Here is a 23,631-nt window from a genome sequence, read left to right on the forward strand (position 1 = left end):
ATGCAGTCAGAATTACACTGCCATTGACAGACAGGAAAAATGGGGAACTAGAATTCATTTTTAGTGTTAGCACAGCCCTTCTGGAGCATCTTCTGGAGGCAGCATTGAGTTGTATGTCCAATGGAATTTCAGGCTGCACTGGGGTCAAGGCATGTGACAAGTCATGGAAACATGGGCCAAACCGAGAGATTAATTCTGAAAAGGTGAAATATATACTTTGGGAAGAAAGATAACTCAGAGCAGAGACTCAAGAGGAACCACTCTGAATGCAGAATCACAGCGGGACATTTCCATCCAGGAGTGGAGAAAAAATTAGACTTATTTCCTGAAATCAGGTAGAAATGCCAAAGCTTTTGTTTTGTTTTGTTAACAGGCAGCTGAAGAGAGATAAATGTTCTGTGATGTTCTGTCAAGACTGAAGATTAAACAATTATGGGAGTGGAAAGAAAAGTCAAAATAGCAGACGAGGAGCTGACAATTCTGTAAGGAAAACAATAAAAAGCATCCTGCTTCTATGACCACAGAGAATTGGGAATGCCTATGAGTATCTTGAGAAACAAAAATCCCAGACATTAGGCAAAACAGGAGGATACAATGCTAAATGAAATGAGAATAGGGCTCAAACTGAAGAGGATGAAGGGGGCTTCCACAATACAAAGACTCAGATTGTGGAGTAGTTTCTTAAGGCAAATGATGGTTGGTTGAACAAGCGCTTGAGACATTTAAAACAAGACTGGACAGAACATGGGTGAAATTCTACAGAACAACTTCTAACTCACCCACAGTGAGAATTTCTTGATTTCTATCTCTGTGCTTGTGCTCAGCTACGGACAAGGAGGTGCTTAGTCCTGCTGCCTCATTAATTCAGTGAGACATTTCCTGAGCTGCAACATGAGGTGTCATTTGAAATAGCCAATTATTTGCTGACTCAGAACTGCTGGCATCAAGGAGCAGCAGCTCAACACACCGAGGGGATAACCTCCCTTGTGCAACAAGCCCACTGTTTCACACAGGAGTAACTAAGAAGATTAAGGCTGAGGCCGGCGAGTTACTTCAGAGGAAGGGCTCTACCTCTTGAGATGTCTCAGTGCCCGCCGTGACAGCCGAGCAGGGAGCTGGGAGCTGCTGGCCCAGTGGCTGCGAAAGATCAGGCTGGAGCTGCAGCAGAGCAGAGGGCTGGAGAGGCAGGCCAGGCTCTATGGGGGCAGGCGGGGCAGCTGCGGCAAGGCCGCCGTGGGCCTGGGCAGCGCCTTCGGGAGCGACGCAGGGCGGCACCAGCTCCGGCTGCAGCTGCAACGGCGGTGACATGACCATGGAGGGCTGCACTGGCAGCACGGGCACCTGGGCTCCAGCTTCCAGAGCAAACTGACTGTGTCCAGGCATGGGCTGCAACACAACGAGAGCTATTAGCACCGTCTCTGCGCCGAGGGCTCAACACCAACGTGACGGGGGAGCAAAGCCACTGGTGTTCGTGAAGAAAGGACTCGAACTTCGCAGTGCAGCTGCGTTTGGATGCTCTCAGTGACAGCTACAGAGATAAACTTCCAATGAAATAACCAAAAAAAGCACTAAGGATTCCTTCTGTACAATTATGACGAGGTGCATTGATCAGGTACTAGTTTATTAGTAGGGACAAAACCAGATTTTGCTAAGAAAGGAAAAATTACAGAATTCCAGAATGGTTTGTGATAGACGGAACCTCAAAGCTCATCTCATTCCACCCCCTACCACGGGCAGGCACACCTTCCACTATCCCAGGCTGCTCCAAGCTCCAACCTGGCATTGGACACTGCCAGGGATCCAGGGGCAGCCGCAGCTCCTCTTCCAGGGCCTCCCCACTCTCACATCTGAGAATTTCTTCCCCATATCCCACCTGTCCCTGCCCTCTGGCAGTGGGAGCCATTCCCTGTGTCCTGTCCCCCCATCCCTTGTCCCCAGTCCCTCTCCAGCTCTCCTGGAGCCCCTTCAGGCCCTGCCAGGGGCTCTGAGCTCTGCCTGGAGCTGCTCCTGTCCAGGTGAGCACCCCCAGCTCTGCCAGCCTGGCTCAGAGCAGAGGGATCCAGCCCTGGGAGCAGCTCCAGGGCCTCCTCTGGACTTGCCTTTAAGATCTGAGGTGATGAATTCATTCTCCTGAATACCTTGCTCTGCTTTCAACAGTTCCACACTGTTCATGCAGAGAAAAATACATTCTACCCATAACCTAACTTAGGATATTTCAAGAAATCTGCCAGATATATAGAACCAGGACCTGGCACAAATGACACAATTAACTCTTTCACTGAATATACACCTGTGTCCTACTTCAGTTTAGTGCAGTTTACACACTGAAGTCTCAAGCTAACCCTTGATGTGCCAAGCCCCAAGACCCCAATCCTACCAACACATTCGTGTGGACAGAAGGAGTTTTAATTTTCTCAGTGGATTTCTCCAGTGCATTAAAATAACTCAAGTGCGTAAGCACTTGGTGGGAACCAGATCCAGGCGACAGGATGCCAGCTACCTTAGAGACCGGGTTGTTATTCTGCATAACAGTCCTTTTGGGTTGTACATTTAAAATCAGAACGTTCTCCTTTTAGGTACATCATGTATTTTTCCAGGGGGACTGAGCTTGTGGAAAGAGGAAGAAGGAAAGAAAGAAGCATATGGAAGAAAAAAAGACTTTTAGTACTAGGTAGAAGTGTACCCAATTTTTACTGTTTTTGAAGTATCATCACATAGAGACTTAAGGCTATTGGAAAATACATTAAAAAAAATAAGACTCAGATGAGAACTAGGCCACATGATTTCATTGCTGCGTGCTCTCAGCAGGTTCTGGGTATGGCTGAAACTATTATTCCAGGTTTTAATGTAGATAAAAGTAAAGACAGGATGTGCTTCATAACACCTCAGAGTTACATGGCTGCCCAAGGAGGGGGTTGTTAGACTGACAAGTGTGGTGTAATGCCACAGAAGGGTGGTTCAATTTTAAATCTTATATAACTAGAATAATTCACAAAATATTTCAATGTCAAATCACAGAATCACAGAATATTCTGACTTGCAAGGCACCCACAAGGATCATCAAGAGCAGTTCTTAAGTGAATGCCCATATAGATGTAGCCAGCCAAAACAAAACTCAGAGGTGCTAAACATCAATTGTGAAAACAGCATGGCATTATATACAGAAATACCTCTCCAATAGAAGTCTTCAAATCAAAACAATGTTTTTTAAAATATTCCTCTGCGCATTGTAATAGCAATTTTTTAACCTAAATTCTTCCATATGCAATTCTTCTACACATATTTGATAGCTAATGACTTTATTAGGATAGTTTGGGAACATCAGCTCTCCAGTTCTGGTATTTGCCATGCTCACTGTGTCCAGTGTGCTTGATTCCATTCCCTCTAAAGCCACAGGGAACACTGAGTAACACTCCCAAACTCTGTGCTGCTGACATTCTCAACGACAGCAATCCTGTACGAAAGATAAGGCTGAAGAGAGAAATTTAAAAACTATGTACTGCTCTGAAGATGCCATGACAGATTGGGATGGGATGTTACAAATTTTAATTAGGGTGTTATGGTGAAGGGATGTGGCAGAATACAGATTTTCCAAATGCCTTATTAACAGGTTGAGTGTCCTCTCCTGCTCTGGTCAGACTGTTTCATGCCGACATATCACAGATGTGGCGAGAGAAGTATTTACAGACTCTGTCAGTCCTGAGGCAGTTTCCGTGTAAATGCTGCTTGAGCTCGTTTATGCTTTGTTTTTTTCAAGGGGGAAAGGGTCTGCAGCTAGAATCCATCCCTGCCCTGCAGGTCTGACAGTGCTTTTCCACAGAGCTTTCCAGAGTCCTTACCTGAGGGCCACTTCCCTTTGCTGTTTTAAATATATTCTACACCAAAACAACTCCGCTGCTCCTGCCAGCTCCCCTGTATTTGCTGTGTGTACCCAGCAGCCCCTGCATCCTACATGGACCAGCTACAGGCACTGGCAAGGCTTGGTACGCCCTCCTGACCTGGGAGAACCACGGCTCACACTTCCCAAGATCTGAGAGCAAGAAGGAAGAGGAAATTCAGAAAGCGCTCTGCTCATTTGCTGTCCAAAGCCAGTTGTATTGCGCCCTATACCCTTGATAACCCCTGTCGCTGGCTGAGGATATCACCTGCTACCCCACAGCTCACAGCTTCAGCCACCACCTCCAGAACTGAGAGCAAGAGGAACAAAACCTTTTGAGAACAAGGATGAAGGTTGGCGAGGAACAGGACCCCAGGGCGGGCAGCGCCCCGGAGCACCCTGCGGCGGATTTACCTGGTGAGCGGGCTCGGGAGGGTGGACGGCGCCGGGCTGCAGGGCTGGAGGCGGCGGCGGTGCCTGGCCCACGGGCTGGGAGCTCTGTGCGTGGTGGGGCGAGGGCGCGTCGCCGGGCAGCAGCGGCTGGAAGGCGGGCTGGAACACGGGCTGCGGCGGCAGCGCGGCGTGCGGCGCCAGCGGCGGCACCCCCGGCGGCGCCACGGCCAGCAGCGGGATGGTGGCCGCCGGCAGGTTGGGCACCATGGGCTGGCAGGGCAGGACCAGCGGCGCCACGGTGGTGTGGGGCAGGTTGACGGCCTGCATGGGCAGGGCGGGCGAGTTGGGCGCCATGGGCAGCGCGGGGTTCATGGGCAGGCTGGGCAGGATCACGGCGGGAGCAAAGTACTGCGAGGGAGCGGGAATGGGGGGCACGTTCGCAGCGGGGATGTCAGACAGGTTTGGAGGAAGGCTGTCAAGCCCTGCCAGAGGAGTAATTGCAGGAATGACAGGAAACTGAGGAATCTGAAAAAAATACAATATTGCATAAACTGCATCAGTGCTTTCACTGATGGTATAGAGAAGTTTCATTTGCCACACAAGTCCCCAAAATCCACCTGTGCCAGGAGGATAATTATGTCTGTTTGTTAATCACTTCCATTCATTCCCTGAGCTTCACAAGGAGTAATAAAAACTGATTTACGCTTAAATCATTAGTAAAAGCAAAAAAATACATATGAGGGGGATGCTTTTATACCTTAGAAGCTTAGAACTACTTCTAACACCAGCTTGAAGCCTTCAAGCAACATCCTAATTAAAAGCTGCTTTCATTTGAACAGAAATTAAAAGGAATTGGGCCAGACCTAACGTAAAACTCTTTAATGCAAAATTAAGTGGGGCAATTTAAACCCTTGTTTTCAAACAAGCTGCAACTCAGGCAGCACGGAAGAGCCCAGAGAAAGGGTTTTTACAATCAAAACCTCCCAGTGATGGAGCAGACTGGCATCACGGCAGCAGCTTGCTCCTGCCCTTTGACACAAGCTGGTTCCCATTATGGTGCTGCCATTACCACACACAGCACCATCCACCTTCCCAGGCCGAGGGAAGCGTTTGTCCCTGCTCCAGAGAACAGACCCAGAGCAGAACAACACCGACACGGCTGGCAAGTGTTGGGGGAGGTGGTGAAGTCAGGAGGTTAGAAAATAGCAATAAAAACAGGCAACTGCTCATGCCCTCAAGCCTGGGATGGGGAAGAGATTGTGCCGGAGGGAACAGTGCAAAAGACCAAAACAAAACAACCCCAAAAAAATTATTGCCATTTTGGAGCTGCGTTTAACTGGATGGCGTAGAGTTGGGCACAAAGGAGATTTCCGATTCACCAAACAAATAACAAAGAAATCTAGAGGAATTAAGAAAGAGCAATAATATTCTTATCGCCTAATTAAACCGGCATGCAGTCAAAATAGCCACACAAAACCTGCAAATCATGTTAATGATTAGCTGGGAATTTCTCCTCAAATGGCCACGCTCACGGCCCCTCCTTACCTGGGAAGGGGCCACGGTGGGGAGCTGCGGCACGGTGGAGATCTGCAGGGGCTTCAGGGGCGTGCTGCTGGCGGGCACCTGCGAGCCCTGCGGCGGGAAGGGCGGCAGCAGGTGCGGGGCGGGCGGCAGCGGGCACACGGGCTGGCTGCCGAGCACCTGCTGCAGCGAGGCTGCCTGCGAGATGGGCTGCTGCTGCTGCTGCTGCTGCTGCTGCTGCTGCGGGCACAACAGGACAGGTTACTGCACCACAGCCACGGCTGGCCACGCTCCCCATCGCTCCCCAGCTCACTGTCAGGACAGACCTGCTGCTTGGAGTACAGAGTCACAGGCTCATTAAGATTGGAAAACACCTCCAAGATCACTGAGTCCAACCCCTAACCCAGCACTGAAAGGTCCACCATTGAAACATGTCCCCATAGGCTGCATCAATATGTTTTTTGAACACTTCACGGGATGGTGACTCCCCCACTCCCCTGGGCAGCCTATTCCAATGCTTAACCACTATTTCAGTGAAGAAAATTTCGCTGATATCCGACCTAAACCTTCTCCACCATAGCTTGAGGTCATTTTCTCTCATCCTGTCCCTGTTCTCCAGGAGCAGAGCCCGACCCTTCCCTGGCTGCCCCCTCCTGTCAGGGAGTTGTGCAGAGCCAGAAGGTCCTCCCTGAGCCCCTTTTCTGCAGGCATGGAGCCCCTTTCCCAGCTCCATTCCCTGCCCTGGTCATGCTCCAGCAGGGACAGCTCCCAGGAGAGACGAGCATTCTTAATTCAAACACTGCACAGGAGCCCACGCTTAAAGCACATTTAAATGCAAGATATATTACCAAAAATGATAAGTGGTAACTGTCTTGGAGAGGCTGTTTGTAATGACTCAGACTCTTGAAATCCCAGAGATTGCTCCCGTTGGTCCCCTGAAATCTCCACCCACTAACTTACAAGATACAGTTGATATTCAGCTCATCCTGGCAAGCAGAAGTTGCTACATAATGGAGCAGGCATGGAAAATATAACACTTATTACCTGAGACACAATCAGCCACAATAACTGCAGTAAAATCTAGGTTCTAGATATTTCTGATGTACTGTAGTGACAATGCAGTAGCCAAAAAAGCAGCTTTACTTTTCCAGAGAAAGCAGTGCTCCCCTGGCCTGCCAGGCTTTAGACAGCAGAACAGAGAAAAAGTTGCGTTAAAGCTGGAAATTACCAGTAACAACCCCCCACATTTTATGTACTATTGGTATCTTCTTTTTCAGCTCCTCTAATTAGTCCTGGAAATACTTAAAAAAACATTCTGGTTCGAAAGGATGACCCTGAGGCATAGGCTGGCCTCAGGTGACTTACTTGGGACCACAGGGCTGGTGGCCTCATCGGGCCCTGCAGCACACAGCACCTCTGCCATCGCATGTTGGCAAAGATCTCCCCAGTTACAATCCCAAACACACGGGAACAGCAGTGCAGGATCTGGTGATGGCACAGAGCAAACTGAGGGCCAAGGTGGAGGCACCTGAACACTGTGTGAAGGATGGAGGAACTCACTCCATGGAGGAGCTCCTGCAGGACCAAGCCCCAGCTCTGGGGTGGGAGAGCCGCATGCCCTCGGCGCTGGGCTGGAGCTCCTAAAGCTGCCAGCTCCCAGAGCTAGCTCTGCTCTCATGCCCCAGCTGGGTCAATCTGCAGCTCACACAGCTGCCCACGGGTCACCAAGGGGACAGAGGGTACTGGCACTTGTGGCTCAGCCACCTCCCACTCCTGGAGACATCGCATTACAGCAGGAAAACTGTGCTCAGGGAATGGAGCTGCTTCCTAAAACCTCCCTCTCAAATCCAGCTTGTGTCTTAAGAAATGCTTGTGAATTGGGTAAGGCACAGGGAAGGGAAAATATCCAGGCAGATTAGGTAACTTTGCCTCGTTATAACTTTAGCAGTGTAAATGCACGGACACCCAAATTGGAAAATAAACAAAAGTTAGGAGATACAACATTGATTCCACATGTCTGATCCACCAGTGCATACTGATACAAGATCAAAACAATTCATTCTGTAGGTAAGTGAATTTCTCACCCTAATTTCCATTCTTCTGCTGCCCTACCCTCCTTAGCATTCACTGGACACTGTTGTCTCTGAGGAACATAGGTGCTCTGGGAAGTTTTGCAGAGAAACTTGGGACACCTCCCACTGTCCCTGGGTGCTCCAAGCCCTGTCCAACCTGGCCTTGGACACTTCCAGGGTTCCAGGGGCAGCCACAGCTTCTCTGGGCGCCCTGTGTGAGGCAGAGCAGCCACAGGGAAGGGCTGAGATGGACACGGCTCCATGGCAGAGCCCAGCTCTCACCTGCTGGCCGGCCAGCACGGGCGGCGGCGGCTGCCCCAGCGGGAGCGAGGCCACGGTGCTGGGGACCACGGGGAACGGCATCGCCGGCTCCTGGTAGTGCTGGGGCACCACGGCGGGCGTGGCTGGCACTGCGGGCAGGACGGGCTGCAGAGAGACACAGCGTGAGGCACAGACACTTCCACGGACGGAGCAGCCACAGCTCCTCTGGGAAACCTCTTCCACGGACGGAGCAGCCACAGCTTCTCTGGGAAACCTCCTCCATGGATGGAGCAGCCACAGCTCCTCTGGGAAACCTCCTCCATGGATGGAGCAACCACAGCTTCTCTGGGAAATCTCCTCCATGGATGGAGCAACCACAGCTCCTCTGGGAAACCTCCTCCATGGATGGAGCAGCCACAGCTTCTCTGGGAAACCTCTTCCAGGCCTCCCCACCCTGACAGTGAACAAGTCCCTCCCAATCTCCCATCCATCCCGGCCCTCTGGCAGTGGGAGCCATTCCCTGTGTCCTGTCCCTCCATCCCTTGTCCCCCAGTCCCTCTCCAGCTCTCCTGGAGCCCCTTCAGGCCCTGCCAGGGGTTCTGAGCTCTCCCTGGAGCTGCTCCTGTCCAGGTGAGCACCCCCAGCTCTCCCAGCCTGGCTCCAGAGCAGAGGGATCCAGCCATCAGAGCATCTTTGTCGCCTCCTCTGGACACACTCCAACAGGTCCATGTCCCTCCTGTGCTTTGCTGCAATGCCACTAACTAATGCCAACAGACTGATAAGGGACTGAGCAGGTCACTATGTGCAGAGGTGAGTGAGGAGTGCACACAGACAGCCCTGGAACCCATACCCACTGGGAACAAGAGCATAACTGATAATATGAGACGTGACCCAAGATACAGAACTATTTGAGAAAGCTTTGGACTTACTGCCGAGGGCTGCTGGTAGTGGCCGAGCTGGGGGAGGCTGTGGGGCACGGGCTGGCCCTCGCTCAGGGGCGGGCTGTACACCCTCTGGATGGCAGGAGGGACAGAGTCTGGCAGGGACGAGTAGATGACGCTCTGCTGGCTGCTCTGCGAGTCCGAATAAACCGTGGAGCCCTGGCCACTGTCAAACGTGCTGTCAGCTGCAACAACAGTCATTTTTATTAGGAGTTCAACAGCTCCCCGTGTTCAAGTGATGATCTTAGAGCAAGGTCACCATGGTTTATGTAATTAGCATTTTTACTACTCTAGCCCTTTCTTTACATAAATAAATTATACAACACCAATGTTATTCTCTACAAAAGGCACACGCTGCTTCTCTTAAGCCAAAACCCATCCCCATGGACTTCTGCACACACTGATATTTCAGGCACTTTACTATATCCTTTAAAGGGCATAAGGTTGACATTCTGAATTGCAGATGCTTATAGATTTTGTAGGATAAAAGGAGAGGAAACCCCGATTGTCATGTTCAGAGCAGATCGTGGGGTCTTTCAGAGTTCCATCTTCCAGGGATGCACCAACTTTAACACTGCTTTTATCAGCAGCCCTGAGAATTACAAAATTCTTTATGCTGTATGATTTTACTTCAGCAAGTCATGCTCTGCTTGAGCGTAGTGCAATTGAGGTCAGACACAAACCCCTGTGGAGGTTCCAATGGGTTTGGCACGCTCAGATCTGTGGGAGTTTCTGGTGGAGCATTTGCCCAGTTAACCTATGGAACTGCGCGGCTACGGGCACTGGGCAAGCACTGGGTCCTTTGGGAACTGGAAATATTGGTATTACTGACTTTAAAAAGTCTTTTCACAACTTTTAAAATGTGTAAAATACAAGTGCCCAACTCTGTTCGAGCCTAAATTACTGCTTTCTTCACTTGAGAAAGGAAGTGAGACAACCAGAGTGCAGCTAGATGTATCCCAAGGACAAATAGCTTTAATAGGGATTTAAAATTCAAAACTGAAAGAAAACTGCAACAGAGTTTCAATAACCATCTTAGGTTACAGCTAAGCTTAAATAGTATTTGTTTTCCCAACACCTTCCTCTGTCTCTTTTTTCCATATTCTAAATAAAGTTTTACTTATTTGGCTTTTAAATAACAAATTATTTTTTAATAGCACCAGAGATGACATTTCTCTTCTGCACTCCCAAGCTATTCCCCCAACTGTTTTTCTTTTCCAAAATTAAACTCCCCTCTCTATTTATTCAATTCATTTCTGAAGAGCCAACATAACCCTACTCTCATGATGGGATTTCTGCTGCATTAACATTCTGTTTTATTACAAACAATTATTCAGGACCTCAAAGGAAAAAAAAAAACAGAGGAATCTAATGGTGGAGTAATAAAGGAAAAGCTGTGAGTCACTCTCAGGTTTTTATAGAATGTACATTGCACACATTAAGTTATTAATTTCCACTTTTACATTTAATCTCAAATTATAAGAATGGGTGCTACCCTAATTTATAGAGGTCCTATGCTAAGAAAAATGTTCAAATAATCTGATAGAAAATTGCCAAATAAGACCAAGTTCTGGTTAAAAGTTGAGGAGGGGTAGGAAATAAATGGTGGAGGTTGTATTTAGTATAACATTTTGCGAACTCATGTCCAGCACAGCCATGGGAAGCACAAGTCACTTCATTGCAGCACTAGAAACAAAGAGCCATAATTGCAGTGTTCCTCATAGGAGCTAGCATGACATAAGTATATGATCGAAAAAATGAAATGAGCTCATTTTAGCTTCAGATAAAAACCTTTGTGAATGTGGCAATATTGTGAATGTTAATCAAATGTAGCTATTTCTCATATCATGTAAAGGGATTTTTACCGTACAGGTACACATGGATATTTCAGTATTCAAAGCAGACCTCAATGTAGCCCTTCATAAAATACCTGAATTGAAGCAGCAGATGTCTTGCTAAATGTAATGCATCTTTTACTTAAATGTGCTTACATACAAGTCCAGAACAGTAAAAGAGCAACTCTGTGATGATTGTTTAGCAGCAAAATATATAGAGAGTTATATAAAGATATCTATATAGTACTGTTTTCTTGCAACTTCATTGCTTTCCAAATTGTCACGCATCTGTCCCAGATGTTTGTGGGTTTTGAGCTACTGTGCAGAACCACCCACACCAGCTCACCTGAGCTCAGGCCCCAGTGGGGTCCCCCCTCAGACACCCGTCCCCGTGTGCCCGCGAAGCCACGCGCACTTACAGGCGACAGAGGTGACGCTGGCGGGCAGGTTCTGCTGGAAGGAGTGCTGGTCCGCCTCCGGCTCCTCGGGCTCCGACAGGATGTGGTGGCCCGTGTGGGACAGGTAGGTGACCTGCACCTGCTGCGCCGGCGGCGCCTTCAGCTTGTCCAGGCACTCCGAGTCCCGGCGCTCCTCCGACTGCATCCTGGGCCAGATGCGCTCCCTGCGCCACAGGATCAGCGCCACCCGGTCACGGATGGACTTGGCCACGATCTTGAGATCGTTCTCGTGGAAAAAGCCCGAGTCAATCTGCGCGGGAACACACACTTAGCAAGGTCCTGAGCACGCGGCTGGCACGCACACAAGCACACACATGACACTGGAGCCTCTTCCCAACAAAGAAAACATCCATTTGAAACAACACGAATTTATATTAATTCATTTCTCACAAGAACAGGAACTCAAGAGCTTGATGGAGTGAGGTTCTTCCTCAGTAAAATTTCTATTCCCAACGCATTAAAAAAACCCAGGATGTAATGTCTAAGACCTGACTACATACTGGCTCTAACTATCCACCACTGAACTTCCACTGAGGCAAGTTTAATGACAGATGGATTTCCCTCTTTTTTTTCCTTTTTAACACTGAAAGAATAGACAAAACAGGAAAAAGAATCTCTAAAAAATGCACCTGGAGTGAATCAAACTGCCCCTAAATCTGAATCTTAACTCGTCCAACACACAGAGTTATCCAAACTGCTCCGCTTAATAGCACAGCAAATCATCAAGGACAAGATGTTAACAGAATTATGTTTCAAAATAACTTCTCTTAAATAGTGAAGTCAGTCAGGATTCATTGACTTTTACAAAGAAAAAGCAGACTCTTCCCATTTGATGGAAAAGGGGACGAGGCTTCTCAGAACTCAACTGCTCAACAGATAAAATGGAAATTCATCTTTGTGTTATTTGTTTGCATAATGTCCTGCAGTGCAGGGTACAAATTTTCATTTGATAATGCCGTACCACAGCTGTCTCTGCCTCTCCCTACATTCTTAACATGCACACTTGACAGATTTGAAAGCACTTACATCCATGGGGGAAATCTTGAGGCTTTCCTGCTTTGCTCTTGCCCAAACATAAGACACTTTCACAGCTTAGATTTTCACTGCTAAAATTAATGGGTGCAAAGCACCTTAAAACACAGCTTCAAGAGCTAAGTTAACTTTCCAAACCCACTAGAATGTTTCCACTTCCCTTTGCCCATATCATTTGGGCAGGTGGGACTGCCTGACTACCAGAATCCCGTCAGCAATGATAAATAATGCCCTGTACTCAGAAGGTCTCCTGCATTCCTCTCTTCCACAGCACACAAAGCAACAAACAGATGAAAGCACATGGCTTTGGTGTTCAACAATTCATAAGGACTAGAAAAATACATTTAGCAATAAACATCCCCTTTTCCTGCCTCTGCAACAGCCTCAGGTTTGAAAGCATTTAATGGGCAGTCTGTTAGGTATGCATTAATGTAGAAAACAGAGTTTTAAATTATTTGGGAACAGGTACAGTGTCACTGTAGTTTTGGGCATGATCCTTTTAAATATACTTTTCACGAGAATTACTTCCTCCTCAAAATAAAGCATCACAACTATGGACCAAGCAACTTAAGAGAACTCTGAAACTCCAAATATTTCTATCAGTATTTAAATGTAAAATATAACAGTAAGTAATGGCACCAGAGCAATTTTTAAACTAAATGAGTTCTGTAATAATACATTGCTGGAAAAACATTGGACCTTCTGCAAACTAACGACAAGAAGACAAAGGAGCCTGAATTCCTCCCACTAAACTCGGAGTAGATGGTGATGAGTTCCAGCTGAGCAAGGCAGCATTACCAAAATGAGTGCCTCCTGAGCAGAACACGAGTGGTGATGACATCATTAAATGGGATCCCTAGGGATTTAGAGTCTAACAGGAACATTTCTGCAAGCACAGGAATGTTTCTGCAAGCCTAGGAACGTTCAGACCCTTGGCTCAGTGCTTACTGACCCTGAGCCTCTGTGACATTAGAACACCAAAACAATTGCAGCAAAGACACCATCAAAATAGGAGTTTAAGGACAATGTAGTGAAAATGGAACACAGATTGCCTAACAAAACTCCACAAGTATAAAAATACAGAAATTCAGCAAGTGAAACTTTTTAGTTAAAAAATCCAAAGCTTACTCAGTGAATCCAGTTATTATCAAAGTTTGGGGGTGGAGCAGCTGACCACTGACCTTTCTCATCTACATTCCTTCAAAGGAACACCAACAGAAAAGATGGGGGAAAGTGTTTTGGAGAATTCAATGCAGAATACTTTGTGATTGAACTTCTGAACTCTTGTAATGTATTTCTAGCTGCTGTCCGGAACTAAATAGATTCCAAATAAATTCAAAGACATCCAACAGCCTATAGAAACTGGCAGAAGAGCGTGCAAAATATAAAAGTCGACCAGACCTCTATAGTTCCTCAGCCATGTAAACTGTGATTTCAGGCATCTGTTTTCAAACAATATGTTTCAGTTAGCTGCTCCTTGTTCACCCCTTTCTTGCAGTAGTCACTCCAAAATCAATGCAAAGAGCCTAAACTGGACACCTGGAGTGCTTCAAGTGAAATTAGTTTACCCAGCTTGTTCCTGTTCTCCCTTGGGATTCATGCACTACTTTCTATATAAACACATTTTTATCAGAAGTGTATTTTACCATTTCTTGTGCAACATCATCAGGAGTTTCCTTCTCCAGATCAAAAGTAAACTCAATGGCTCCATTATCTTTGGGTTTTCCTTTCAGTTTCTTAGGATCTTCTACCCAGAGTCTTAAGGCAATAGAGGATTTCCTACCATGGTCTTCTTCTGCAAGTTCCACTCTTACCCCAGTATCTTCAGCAAAAAAGGCATGGCTTAATAAATCTTTAATTTCATATCTGCAAAGGATATAGAGAAGAATCAAACACTGCATGTCAACAACTTTAGAAAGGTTTGTAAAAAGAAACTGCTGTTAAAAGTGGAAATATTTACACTGTTTGGGGCTCACACATAATGAATTTGTGTTCTTTCTGAAAAGATGTGGGATTTTGAAAAGAAAGTGAAATTGAAAAAATTGACATTTCCTATTTCTCAAATTGACACTACCTATTTCTCAAACCTTCAGCAATATTCATACACCATAAGCATTTAGAGAAATGCAGATTATAGCTTTGTTCAACTTTTCTTAAGTATCTGAGCTTAAAGAGTACCAGAGAAGAGATTCTCTCTAGGCTGTGAGCTGCAGTCTCCAAAAACTGTATTTGTGAAAGTCAGGAGATACTCAGCACGAGACAAACTGGCAGAGACCAGTAAAACATTAATTTTTAAAACCAAAGCTGGAAACTAGGCATAACATGTCTCCATATCCAGAAATCCACAGACAGTTCTGAAATCCCTGCATACACGTTATTTAATACAAAACTCGGTCCCTTGAAACAAACCTTTCTTCTTTGTTTTTGCAGATGCACTCCCCAATTATTTCCTTAATTTCAGGATCGGTAACTTTCTCAAAGCTTGCTGGCTTTATACCCTAAAAGCATAAAGAAAAACAATTTAATGTGAAAAAGAATTACATTACACCTCTTAATTAAGTATATTTTCTCTGCATTTTAAAGGTAACTCAACCCAGGAACTTATTAAAACCTTTAAGTTGCTAGCCTTAATGCAAAACTGAGTTAAGGATCTAGGGGTACTATACTTCTAAATACCATTGCACTTCAAAACTAATACACTAATGTGCACGAGCTCAGCCCCACACAGGGAAAGTATCCCTTTTTCTTTACCAACCTTTGCAAATTTTACCTTTATATCCTCTGGACTCTAAAGTGAATATTCAAGAAACAGCTAAGTTTAAATTTCAAAAATAACCAATTTCTGAAATTATTCCTTTTATATTTTTGCCTCAACTCTCGAAGCACTAAATGACTAAGGATGGATAATCACGTTTTTCTTCAGATAGCTAGTACTGAAAATGAATGAAAAATACCTTGGAATAGTCCATATTCCTGTTTCCCACAAACCTTTTGCATTTCCATGACCCAAACACTCTCCAACGTATTCCCCTCTGCATAAAAAAATTAAAGATCAACCCCAAAACGAAGCAGGGAAGCAGGAGAACACAACACCTCTGCACCGCTCCTGAATTTCCCAGGATGTTGTTAGAAACCCCTTGGGAATATGTGATAGAACAGGTGCAACCTATAAATCTGGTTAAATCTCTGCAAATGTTAGCATTTTTGCTGGGAACAGATTTGGAACAGCAACCTATGAGCGTGGCCTTTCAAGGAGAAAAACCAACTACCCACTGCAGAAGAAAACCCTGGGAAGCAGAATCCGTGTCCCCACATCCATGGTTATATTCAGCTACAGGTGACAAGTGGCAACGCAAGAAGTTCTTCTTTTTATTTTTATATGTCCAGCATAAATCACAGAATTAATTGATTCCCTTTTAAAAACATGTTATTACCTCTACTTACTAAACCAAGATGTATATGGATGAAAATATGACAAAATTTATTTGAGAAGAGATGATGCAGTTGGACCTTATCACTTAAGGACCCAAGTACTTCCAATGAAGTCAATGAGCAGAACAAAAAGGAAACACAATTTCCTTTATCTAAAAAACAGAATGTGGTTAAGCACATAAATGAATGGCAATTGAACATTTAGCTCCATACAAATCCTTTTAAAGTTTCACTCTGAAATAACAGTAAATAATGGCTCATGCAGTCACAGATAAGGAGCCCCACAGAGTAGACTTTTGGCTCACTCAGTGGATTAAAAGAAGAAAACAAGTATTTTCAAAGAGGGTCTGCAAATAATACACTGAATTAAGTCTTGAATAATTTTTATGGATGAATTTCAGTGAGGGCTGGAGCCTCTCTCAGAATTTCTGAATATTTCAGCATCAGATTATATTTTTATTCTTTTATGAACATTCTGTTCAAGCCTCAGATTCTATTTCAAACTCGATTAATTAATAATTTTAGATCAACAACTCCCTATTTGTCTTGAAATTCTAGCATGAAATATGTACATTGTAGATTTTGAAAAAATAATAATAAATATACAGAACAGTCACTCAAAGACCCAGCTCCTTGGTTTTGTTTCAGCAGAAAGCTGCAGCGATCCTAAGAAACCCACTTTTGTGAGAACAAAACAAAATAATCCACACACGTGGCTGGCTGGCTGTGACCCACTAAAAAGAATTATTTGCTTAAGCAAACCTAAATCTCACTGATGAGACAAGGGTTCAAATTTTGTGTATCAGAAAAATGTGTCAAAAGGCACTGGAGGGCCCGGGCTGCAAAGCCCAGGCTGGCTCAATGTGCCACGGTGAGCTCTTAGGAGAGCTCTGATACCTGAATCAGAAATGAAAGGAATAAAAGCACCATCAAAATGTATTTTCAGCAGGACTCCTCTGCACCATAATTCATGTTTAAGCTACAGGAGTCTAGTGTGTTCTCCATCAGGAAGAAGGATAAATCTACACATTTCAATTCACTGTTGCTTGCTATGAGAAAACTGATTTCCATATTAGTGTGACAATGTCCAGGGAGAAAGCGTAATAAGATCTAATAAAGACTTTAACGTGAAGAGAGACAGGTTTAGATTAGACACAAGAAAGAAATTCCTCCCTGTGATGGTGGGGAGGCCCTGGCACAGGGAGGCAGAGCACCAGATCCCCGATGACAATATTGACCTTACAAATTGCTTCCACAAATAAAAAACAGCAACTCCTCCACCAACACTTTCCCCATCTTTGGACGGAACACTGACTCCTCTCCAAATATCCATTGTGCTCATCTGCTGAACAGCTAAGCTATGAGTAGATGACTGAAACAAACGAGGACAACAATTGTGAAGTACTGTACAGAGTTGCTTTGGCAAAGTGCTTTCTCCCTGTCCCTGTGCTATAGGATGCTTCTCTTCCTTACTCTTCATTAGACTCTCCAAGGCCAGCTCACTGGGATGCTGCAAACCCTCCCCTGCAGCACAGTGCCCCTGACAATGAAGGGGGATTCTATTTGCCATCAAAGGGCTCATCTCATTCACCTAAACAAAAGCCATCTGTCTTCCCAGAGCATTCCCAAGGAAACACAGCACCAAAATTCAAAGTGTATTAGCCAAGAGATTATCCATGACAGTTTGAAAGCTGTACAGCCTCTTCTAAATTAAAATAAATTCAATGCCACCACATGTGAAAGGCAGAGCTCACTGGGTGGCATAAGGGGCATAATGATAACACAGATTCCTTAAATGTTGAAATATATATACACCTCTATAAACCAACAGCGAAACAAGAGATCAAATTGACAGCTTCTCTGTACCAAACAGGATAATTTATTCTGACTCCCTCACCACCACTAATTTCCATACCCTTCTTTCTGAAGAAATTAGATTTGTGATCCATTGCCCTCCAGTACAAGGCAGCTGAGTCTACAGGCAGACACATAGAGAAAAAGTTGCATCCTTCATGCTGAGGGAAGAAACGTGCTGCTTATTCTGCAGGGTCTAAAAACAGCCACTGGCCATTTTCCATCAGCAGAGCACACTTTGGAAGAGCAGCACGTGGTGCTCTGAAGGGACACAGCGAATGCCACACAAGTCACTGTCAGTCTGGCCCACGTCAGTCAGACTCTGGAGGCTTTCCTGGCCCCTCGAGGTGCCCTTCCACCCCAGGGCCAGCCTGCTCTGGGCCGCCACTCCACCTTCCAGGCTCGAGTCATTCTTAAAAAAGGAAAAAACCTTCTACCAAAAAAGGTGAAGCCATGTTTCCAACTGAAACTGCACCTTGGTACACACTCTCTGAAGTCAGTGAAATGAAGGTAAAGCTCTCAATTTTACCAGGATTTTGTTCTATGACATCACAGTGTACAATTATAAACTCATCTCTGTTTTCCTCCAGAATGGTGCTCCATCTTAATGCCAAGCTAAGAGGGTCACCTGCAGATCTAAGAAGATCTCCAAAAGCCACAAGAAGTCCATGCAATGACATTGACAGCATGATTTGCCTGCTGTCATTGTGCCACAGCCGCAGCATTAATTCTGTATGTGCGCACTATGGCATAGAGCCTGCATATGCTGAGAAAACCTTCAATGGTTGATGAGAACTAACAGTATGAAAGCTTTACATGCAAACCAGAACACTGCCACAGGGTGGGTTGTTCTGAAGCACAGGTTTGTAGCACTGAACCCAAGGAGATGGCCAGGAACTCTCTGGAGATGCAGCTGCTCTGCTGTGCACTCTGCAGCACATGCCTAAGAAAACACTAGGCTGGAGCAGCCTGGGAAGGTCACGGATTCCAATGTTTCATCACTATTGTCTACATCAAAATCACTTGGCAGAATGATTAAACACAAAAAAAAATCTGAGTAAGAAAAACCATCAAGTTATGCATGAAAAATGAGATTATGGCATCAGAACGAAGGGCACTGCAAATATGCTGACCAGGAAATCACTTCAAAGTGAACTGTGGTAAATGTGGCTTGGCCCCACTGCTTGGGAAAGATGTGTTTTCTATTTACGGTACATCTCCATTTTTGAAAGGTTTACACTCCGTCATTCAGGCTGAAAGGGCAGAGAGAGGTGACAGGCTGGAGCAAGCATGTCTTGTCTGGCACAGAAATGAGCCCCTCTGCACATTCCCAAACATGACCACCTCCTTATCCTGGACAACTGCAAACATACAGGCACACGCAGAAAAACAGAAATGCAAAAATTAATGCAGCAATTTAGCCATAAGAATACAGTCAGGCAGAATAAAAGGTCGCTGAAGTAAATTAAGTATAATAATCTTACACTACAGACATGCAGAATGTGACATATGCTGAAATAATGTCTCAGAAAGGTAATCTGTATAAATTTACGTTTTCTACACCAGTAAGGATGACCAACACGTGTGATTTGGACAGCTGGGACTTGAGGTGTATCTCATGTCCTAGTACCAGGTAAGGGCATGGTAGAGGGTTAGAACACAGAGCAGAAACTACTGAAGACATATTTTAGTGGCAAAACCCAAATCATGCCCTGCCTGTGCTGGGCAGCAGAAGGAATATCAGCTCAGTGGGACCCAACAGAAGGTAGGCAGTCTAAACTTTTTGTTGGTTGTCACTCCTTGATGCAAACTCCAGCCAGCAATTCCAACCCCTATGAATGCTATCAATACCTCTGGTAGTTGCTTCTACAATGCTGAGCCCAAGGCAGGAAAAGAAAGTTATTTTATTTCATTTTATACTTTTTAAATAAAGGCAGCAGGCAGCTAGACACAGCAAACACATTTCACAACGCACTGATCCTCAATTTAAAACACTAGAAATAGTATTTATATTTCTAGGGCAAAAAAGCTCCAGCTTCATAAAGAAGCAAATGTCCCACTGAGAAGCTGCAGCATTCAGGGGCTCTGCACCCTCTCTATCCAAGAAGGTCAGAGCCACCTTCTGCTCTTAATGAGAGCCCCAAAACTAATCTAATACTGGAAGAAAACAGTCTAATTCAACTTCTTGGTTTCAGCCTACTCTCCGTTTTTGACCATATTTCAGTTTATAAGCCCAAGGCTCTCACAAGCTGCTGCATCCCCAAACCTAACCCTTATTCCAAGTGATCTTAGAGTCACTTTGTGTTTCTGCAGTCCCTGCCCCAGCTGAGGGCAGACCCCAGTGCCTGGTGCTGCTCACGACCCCACACCCCAAACTCTCTCCTGAGAGCTCTCCTCAGCCCCTCAGGCCACTCACGCTGCTCGGAGCAGGCTCCCTCCCTCCGTTGGGCTCCGCTGCAGGTGCAGCTCTGCTGTGAGCCCACCACAGGGCTCCTCCTGGCACCGGGCATCTCCCCCGGGACGGGACCAGGCTCCTCCTGCACCCTCACCCCGAGGTCCACCCCCTGCTCCTCCTTCCAGCCTGACAGTGTGCAGCTCATGGTATTTGACAGGGCTTTCTCCTCTCCACAGGGAGCTGGTTAACTCTTTCCTTGGAAAAACAGTAATGCCAATTTTGCCATCTAAGGAATCCCGGTGCCTTTGCTCCCACTGCTACTACCCCAAATTCAGACAAAAACTGCACACCCTCCGTGCTGGTACCTGATGCTTTTGTCTTCAGCTTTTCCTGCCAGACAGTTCTGCTTCAAAAATACCCCCAACAAGGACCTTTCGACAGCTTCTCCACCGTTGCTTTTTCTATATGACATATATAATCTCCCACCTCTCTGGAGCTGCCAGTATAAAGCCAGTTTTACAAAACTATAATAATTTACCATCTAATTCTGAGCTGTGTAAGTGTTACTGCTGTAGAAAATGAGTTGGCTCAGGCTTCTTCCATCAGTGTTTAAAACAACGGCTACTTAAAGTCTAAAAATTGAAATATAACATCTAATTAGGAATCCTCTGATTAATCATTATTCTTTGCCATCTTGGATATTGTTTTGATAAATGAGGCTTAGGAGCCTGGCAAAGTCTTAATTACCAGTACTGCAGATGGCTACGAGGTGTGCACACAGCTTCTCTGGGTACGTGGAGCAATGAAGAGCTCGATGTTCTCCGTGGCTCCAGGTGCACACACACCTACCCAGCAACAGCAGCTCCCACTGCTCAGGTACACTGAGTACCTGACCAGTCTCACAGACAGGACATGAGGCTACAGAGCCTGTCATTAGAAGAGCCTCTTGTAGCCACCCCAAGAACCCCTAGAGTCCAAGGAAGTGCCCCCTAAGCTGCCCACACTGGTACCATTTAGGCCATATCTGAAGGACCATACCAAAACAGAGCCAACATCCCTTGTGCCAAAGCTAATAAACACTGTGATAAAGAACCATGGAATAACAACATCGAGTCACCATGCAGCTCTAGGATCACAGAATCACACAATGGTTTGGGTTGGAAGGCACCTTAAAGACCATCTCATTCCAACCTCCCTGTAATGGGCAGGGACACCTTCCACTAGACCAGGGAGCTTCATGTCCTGCCCAACCCAGCCTTGAATAACAGAGATAAAGGCAAGGAACTCACCTGAGCCATCAAACCCATTCCATGTCTCTGAGAAGCTGCAGCATGGTTTGCAGCCACCCCATGGTGCAGAGCATGGTAACCATCCAGCAGATCCATGGCTGCACACACTCACCTCCCTGCAACGCCAAGGGAGCTGCTACAGCCAGAGGATGAAGATAACTGCACTGCTGAGCAGCTTCTGAGGCCTTTTGTGAGCTTTAAAATTATTTCTGAGGGGCTCTGGGTTGAAAGCAACACTTTAAGAAGAATTATTAACTACCACACATCAGCGCATTGGGCTGTACTTGCGGCCAATGGAGATAAAGTCAGTGACAAAGATAACTGAAAATATTTAATGTAGCTGCATCAAAACACACTCCAAGTGTAGAATTGTAAGCTTACACATAAGCCTGAAACAGGTTTGTGTAAGCCAGAGCTCAGATACCTCAACTTCTAGAATGCAGTATACATTCAGCGGTACCGACACCTCACCAAAATATGCTTTTGAACCTTCCAATGAGAGGATCCAATACCAGTTAAGGACCCGTACTCACACAGGTTACTTTTCGGTAGATTTGAGCAGCATTCTGGCATTCTGAGTAAGGGTATTCTGAGGTAGCCATTTCCAGCATGCACATTCCAAAGGCGTAGACATCCACAGATTCATCGTAGTGTTCCTCGTACATTTCCGGGGCCATGAATTCTGGTGTACCTACAAAGATAATGTTGGTTTTTTACAGGAGTCCAAATGGCTTTACCAAAAGCTTTTCCACCTGTGAGAAGCGTGCCCAGTACAACTGTGTATAGCTGCATACGAGATAATTTCAAAAGAGCTCCCAGGGAGCAAATCCAATGTCAATGTATGCACTTCCATGCCCATGGCTTGCTGACAATAATCCAAAGTGGGGAAGCAGGGCAGAGGGGAAGCAGGACGGAGGGGAGGGGGAAAGAAAAGAACGAAAAATTTCAAAAATGAGCGAGAAAATGAGCTATGGTTAATTTCCTGCCCATACTGAAGTGATAGAATGGTTTCTGTCTGGCTGGAGAGATGGATGAGTAAAGGGCCGGGGAGGTGAAAAGGGAAGAAGAAACGAGAACCTTCACTCTTGCTTTTATCAGTGCAAATTTGCAATTTTTTTTGTTTCCTCCAGAGATACAGGGTAACCACCAGCAGGCAGACAGCACTTTGGAAGCCAGAAGTATCACAAATCACCTACAGAGTCATGCACAAAACATCAAACCTAATTCTGTCACTGGTTTAGTGGGACAAATCAATGAGGCTACTCACAGAACAAGGTCCTACTCAACAGGAATTAGGGTATCAGGAATCTGATGCACCTTGGTAAATATGAGGTGAGGCACTGGGAGATGCAGCTTGGGGACAAGCAGCAACCCCAACACCGGCAACATTTGCTCAGCAAACTACTCTGAAAAGGGAGGGCTTACAAAGCAAAACAGAAAACTACTAACATTTGGGTAATTCATTCCAGGAACTGTATCTCATACTGTAATTCATTTCTTTCCTTTCTACATAGAAAAGATGAAGGAAGAGAGATGAGGGCAATGGTGTGTCAAGGGACAGTAGCAGCAAGCTGTTGGGATGCCAAAAAAAGAGTGGCAGGTTTTGGACCATGAGAAAGACCCAGATGAACTCTTTCTGTCCAGCCTCAGCACCCAAACTGCCCCCAGCCCTGGCAGATCCCATCAAGGCTTTGTAATGTCATCACTAATCAGCAGCAAAAGCACAGCTCTAATTAAAACAACATAGAATCAGAAAAAGTAGTTCTGGCATATTCCAGGATGGTTTGGATTGGAAGGTGCCTTAAAGATCATCCCATCCACCCCAGCCACCTCACCCGCTGAGAGGCAGGGACACCTCCCACTGTCCCGTGTGGCTCCCAGCCCCATCCAGCCTGGCCTTGGGCACTGCCAGGGACCCAGGGGCAGCCACAGCTGCTCTGGGCACCTGTGCCAGGGCCTGCCCACCCTCACAGTAATGTTTCTTCCTAATATCCAGTGTAAATCTCCTCTCCTCCAGTTACAAGCCATCACCCAAGTCCCTAAGAAACTGAGGAAATGTCATACCTGGAGGTGTCCCAGGCCAGGCTGGATGGAGCTTGGAGCAACCTGGGGTAGTGGAAGGTATCCCAGCCATGGCAGACAAGATGATCTTTAAGACCCCTTCTAATCCCAACCATTCTAGGATTTTCTGACTTGTCTAAAACTCTTTTTAAATGGCAACATAAAGGACAACCCTCAAAATTAGGGTCTGCTTTTGCACACATTTCTGGA

General features: G+C 45.9%; 1 protein-coding gene across 1 annotated transcript in view; it reads right to left on the minus strand.

The window, feature by feature from the left end:
• WNK2 (WNK lysine deficient protein kinase 2) overlaps window positions 1-23,631 on the minus strand; it is an 84,491-nt gene that overhangs the window by 25,889 nt on the left and 34,971 nt on the right. Inside the window, exons 4-12 of the mRNA XM_058032073.1 lie at window positions 21,894-22,051; window positions 14,800-14,888; window positions 14,037-14,256; window positions 11,320-11,608; window positions 9,054-9,250; window positions 8,146-8,289; window positions 5,816-6,031; window positions 4,292-4,795; window positions 1,072-1,386 (exon numbers count right to left, since the gene is read on the minus strand). Coding sequence (XP_057888056.1) covers window positions 1,072-1,386; window positions 4,292-4,795; window positions 5,816-6,031; window positions 8,146-8,289; window positions 9,054-9,250; window positions 11,320-11,608; window positions 14,037-14,256; window positions 14,800-14,888; window positions 21,894-22,051 — 2,132 coding nt within the window. The remainder of the gene's footprint in view (window positions 1-1,071; window positions 1,387-4,291; window positions 4,796-5,815; window positions 6,032-8,145; window positions 8,290-9,053; window positions 9,251-11,319; window positions 11,609-14,036; window positions 14,257-14,799; window positions 14,889-21,893; window positions 22,052-23,631) is intronic.

Source organism: Melospiza georgiana, chromosome 11 (assembly GCF_028018845.1).
Source record: "Melospiza georgiana isolate bMelGeo1 chromosome 11, bMelGeo1.pri, whole genome shotgun sequence".
Classification (NCBI taxonomy): Eukaryota; Metazoa; Chordata; class Aves; order Passeriformes; family Passerellidae; genus Melospiza; species Melospiza georgiana.